Here is a 5020-nt window from a genome sequence, read left to right as displayed (position 1 = left end):
GCGGTCAGAGTTAATGATATGCTAAAGCCCGCCAGCACGTACGTGATTGGTTACAAGGTAGTTTGTGACATCAGAAATACCAGCGATTTCAAACCGTGTTTTTGAGACTGTCTTTGGTTCACTGCCGTTTTAAGGAGAAAATATTCAGCATTGGTGCTGACATATGAATTTGCACATGGGTTGTCTTAAAGCATATTAAAAACACCACATAGAGGTATAAACAACATAAAGAAAACTTGATTTTGACCACAGGGGGACTTTAAATAAGTGAATGGGGCCAATCTTTAGAGGGTTTTAATGCCGAAGCTTATATTTTTATAAAAAGTTTGTTGTCGTTACGCTTGTTTTACTGTCATGGCAACAAAGCTGTCAAATCTGATATATAACCACATTGAAAAGGTTAAAAAACGATTTATTTCGCACAAAACTCTTAACATGCATATTGTTTATGTCTTGTGGCAGTAATATTGAAACTACTTATTTTAATGTTTACAGATTGGCCTCCTTCACTTCCTTTGCGAGTGTCTCATTTTAACCCAGGTTTTGGCTCAAAATTGAGTCGAATTTCATTGTTGTGCTATTCAACATTATGCCACAAGTGCTGTCGACTGAACTTAAAGGGATAGTTCACCCAAAAATTACAATTTTGTCATTACTTATTATTCACTCTTAATTTGTTCCAAACTTGTACGAGTTTCTTTCTTCTGTTGAACACAAAGAAGATATTTTGAAGAATGTTGGTAACCAGACAGTTAACGGCAGCCATTGACTTCCATAGTAGGAAAAAAATAATATTGTGGAAGTCAATGGCTGCCGTAAACTCTTTGATTACCAACATTCTTCAAAATATCTTCTTTGTGTTCAACAGAAGAAAGAAACTCATACAGGTTTGGAACAAAATATTCATTTTTGGGTTAACTATCCCTTTAAAGCAAGTTGTCTATAATGATCTAAGATAGCACTGCAATGGTTTGTATACTGCAGTATAGCTCAAAGATTGATGGCATTGATCATGATTTTTTACAGGCAAAGCCATTTATAATGAGCCTACCAAACGACTAAATTATAGTGCTTGACTGTATTCGTAGACAAAATGTGTGTCCATTGCCTTCACATTATTCGCTCTGTGGCGCAGTCTGTTTGAATGTGATACTACAGCTCCCTCTAGTGGTTATACACAATGTTTACAAGGCAATCTTAACATTAGAGTGAGTTTTTTTCACACTAACATATGTAAACACTTACATTTTTTTGACAGTTTTATGTAAATTAGCAAGTACTTTTGAAAAAAAGAAAAAAAAAATCAAGACATTCACAACGAAACCACCTCATTCTGCCATCTAAACCGATCCACAGAATATTAACCGTAAACATCCAGAGTCTTCTTTAAAACACTCACTTTATGTGTAATAAGAATAGCAAACTATTCAAAATGTTTTTGTCTAGTAATGAACTGTGAGAATATGTTAAAGGTCAGTCTTACACACAGAGTACTATAATAATATAATACTGTTAAGGCGTTTTCCTTCATGAAAAGCTAATATACCGTTTTACAAATTGGGTTATTTTGATAGAAAAAAATTGCACACTTAAGCTTTTCGAGTGATTACATTCTGTAGTGGCTCTATGTTATGTGCTCATAGCACATGCTCAGTTTCATAAATATTAATACATGTAGAAGTCAATTCAGCTTGTTTCTCCTTTGGTCAGCATTTGTCCAATCGTGCTTTAATAGTACCTTTAAAATCTCATTGTCTTTTGTCTGAAAGCAAATCCAGATTTTGTTCTCCTCAAGAGTGCTGTAAAAACAGGACATAATCACACAGGAACCATGACCAAAACATCTTGGGAAATGACAAATTCCCGCTCTTTTGTGCTGACTCCCATAGTCTCAAAACTTCCCCAACGAGGGAAGCGCGCCAGCTTTAACCAGCACCGCGGACAGTAGGTCACCTGGCCCTGAGGGGTGTGTGACAGCTGGTTGAGACGTGTCCCCATGCTGATGATGGGAGTTTGACGGGGTAGGAACTTTACTTCCCATCAGGGAGGACTTGGCTGCCCCGGCCATGCTTGATTTGCTGTTCTCCGCGGTCGCGATAACTATTCCCGGCAGCGCCGCCCCTGCCACCGTAGGCATAGAGTCCAGTGGCGTCTCGGAACAGCAGCAGCACAGCACTCGGATGAACGCGGTTCGCATCTCGCGGCTGGAGAACGTGTAGATGAGAGGGTTGAGGGCGGAGTTGAGCACGGCCAGAGCGATGAACCAGTCCACCTGGTACAGAACCGGACACCGCTCTGGACTGCATCCCACATCCAGCAGGAGCAGCAGAAAAAGAGGAGCCCAACAGGCCACAAAAACCCCTAGCACTATCACTACGGTGCGTAAAAGTGCGAGCGAGCGATCCGACGGCCGGGAGCTCACTCTACGCCCGCTGGACGTCACAAGCTGGTAAATGCGCACGTATAGCACCACGATCGCCGCCAGCAGGGCCGTGAAGACACTGATGCAGAAGGCTATGTAGCTTTTGTCGTACAGCGGTAGGACAGTGGAGCAGGTGTGGACTCGGCCCAAACAGTTCCAGCCGAGGCTGGGCAAAGCGCTCAGCAGGACCGAAACGGCCCAGCAGGCTCCCAGGAGAGCTAGCAACCTCCCCCGTCCCGCGGTCTCGCACGGACGCAAGCGAACCATCGTCATGTGGCGCTCGATCCCGATAGCGAGCAAGCTGAAGGTCGAGGCGCTAAGCGCCACAAACATGCTCCCCTCTCGCAGAAGCCACTGGCCGGGACTGAGGAAATAAGTATTGCTGCCGGAGGTGAAGATGTTGACCACGTACGCCACTCCAGCTAACAAGTCCGAAAGTGCCAGATTGCCGATAAGAAAGTACATGCGGCTGTGGAAACGCTTGTTGCGCCATAGCGCCAGTAGCACAGTGATGTTCTCCAATACAATCAGAGTACAGATGCAAATCAGGAAGACTGTCTTGCACGTACCGACGCTTTTTGGTCTTCCCCACTTGCCCGAGTGGTTGTAGTGGTTAACTATAATTTCATCCATTCCAGGTTCAGGCTGGACATCCATTTTCCACACACTCGCTCCACTCTTTTGAACAGCAGATGGCGTTTATGAGCAGCTTCCAGTGAGAAAGTTGGAAAAGGGATCCACCACTTCACACATGATTCTTGTAGGACCTAACGCCAAAAACAAGGCAAAGAAAACGTCATCTGACTTGACACCGGATAGTAAGATCTGGAATATGGTTTAAAATGCCTGTAGAAAACTTTTTTGCTGGTTTGCATATTTTTATCAAGCAAACAGTTATATGAATGAAGGGTACATGTTATGTGGTTTTTCAGGTGTCTGGTCTGTGTGCTAATGCAAAAGGGTCATTAATAATAAATGATCTACCTATCTATCATATTATTAGGCTGTATTATATTATCAGTGACTATTTTTCAATAATTGTGTGTTCTTGTATAGCCTACTTGAACTTTAATTTAAACTTTGTTACTACAGGGTTAATTTTAAGTTAACGTTAGCCATGTAGACACACAAAAAGTTAATTTTACCACCAATCCGTCATATCACCACATAAATTATAATGATACCTGTAGGTTATATTTGTATAATATTCGGTGTGGACGTTTATTGTATATTTTTTGTCATTATACAGGCTATTCTTTAAAGCATTGCTACACTTATCCCGAACTAAAGCACGCTATTTTACGAAAATACAAAAACATACAGTACCTACATGGTAGAAATAGTTTTCAAAATGGCAGTTTATAATCGTTTGGTAGCCTATTAGTCGCTATACTGTCTTCATAAAAGAAAGTTAACCAAAATTTGCTTGTTCAAATTTACTTTAAAATGAGTTTGTAGTGATTTGATGCTATAGAATCAATAACGTTCTGTATTTAACAGTAAAATTATGCCAATAAGACAGCTTTCCTTTATAAGACTAACTTTTTTAAGTGATGAAACAGACTTACCTGTTATTTATCTGAGAGATGCACCTACATCTTGGGTTAATGGTTAATAAATAATACAATTTTATGGAGATGAAAGACTTCCAACATGTAGGCTCAACGGTCAGACGTGTGGAATTTTTAATCCTTGAAGAAATGTATCCGCTTTTCCCGATTCGATTCCCGAACTATTTCCAGGTTTTTTTTTGTTTTTTTTTTGATTAACCAAATAGAAGTGCTGACAGATTATTCATGGAAAATAATTCACCTGCGAGTTCTGATCCTAAACTCTAAACTCGCTTTTCCTCAACATTCCCTCTCATGCTGGGCGGGAACTCAGCACTTTTTTCCCCCGGCAGCGAATGGACGGTCGTCGTTCCGTCGTGTGTGTTTGGATTCTGAATTTGAGTTTGTTTGGAAAGGGCGCGCGCGCTAATATCAGACAGTGATGATGAAACGTGCGCGAGGCGAGCATCCTCTGATGTTTGTGGTTTTATTTTCACGTCTGTCATTACACTGGCATCCCGCATTGAGGGAAATTACTGGGTTAAGTCACGCAGAATGACATAACTCCGTACAAGTCATCATAATGATGACCTATGACACCTGACTTGAGTGTAAAGGAGTGTTTTACACGACATTTTCAAGAATGAAACTCACACACGCAATAGACTCTTTTGATGATTTAGCCAATGACATGAAGTTTATATAAGTTATGAACAAATCTTTGGTGTTAATGTAAAAAAAGTTTTGAATGGAGCATACCACATTTAATTTCGCATTTACAATATAAAAAAAAGTTGCTGCCTTAAATTAAGTACAATCAACTTGGATGTTTAAGTCATTTCATCTTAAATTATATTAAACTGACTTAAATGAGTTGAATCTTGTATAACTTATAAAAAGTTGAAAATTGTTAAAACAATATATATGTGTGTGTGTTTGTTGTCATAACTTCATAACATTTTTTTCAGTGTAGGCTACTTCATATGTTATGATTTTCTTTCTGACTTTTGCTAGGCATTTTTATATAGGCAAATTAGAGATAATTTGA

The 5020-nt window shown here is 39.9% G+C and overlaps 1 protein-coding gene across 2 annotated transcripts; it reads right to left on the bottom strand.

Moving 5' to 3' along the window:
* Positions 1-298: 298 nt before the first annotated feature.
* On the bottom strand, positions 299-4476 carry s1pr3a (sphingosine-1-phosphate receptor 3a). 2 transcript variants are annotated; one of them, XM_079889826.1, is made up of 2 exons: positions 3991-4476; positions 299-3189 (listed from the first exon to the last, which is right to left on the bottom strand). In XM_079889826.1, the coding sequence occupies exon 2, from the start codon at positions 3077-3079 to the stop codon at positions 1892-1894; it is 1188 nt and encodes a 395-aa protein (XP_079745952.1). In that variant the 5' UTR covers positions 3080-3189; positions 3991-4476; the 3' UTR covers positions 299-1891. The 2 variants fall into 2 exon arrangements, with proteins under 2 accessions (XP_079745952.1, XP_079745953.1); XM_079889827.1 differs by having other exon boundaries at positions 4235-4425.
* Between the last annotated feature and the right edge of the window lie 544 nt (positions 4477-5020).

Source organism: Squalius cephalus (genome assembly GCF_949319135.1).
Source record: "Squalius cephalus genome assembly, chromosome: 13".
Taxonomy (NCBI): Eukaryota; Metazoa; Chordata; class Actinopteri; order Cypriniformes; family Leuciscidae; genus Squalius; species Squalius cephalus.
This window is presented reverse-complemented; position numbering and strand designations above follow the sequence as displayed.

Excerpts from the sequence above, each read along its gene's own strand:
- s1pr3a (XM_079889826.1), bottom strand. The coding sequence starts at position 3,079 with ATGGATGTCCAGCCTGAACCTGGAATGGATGAAATTATAGTTAACCAC.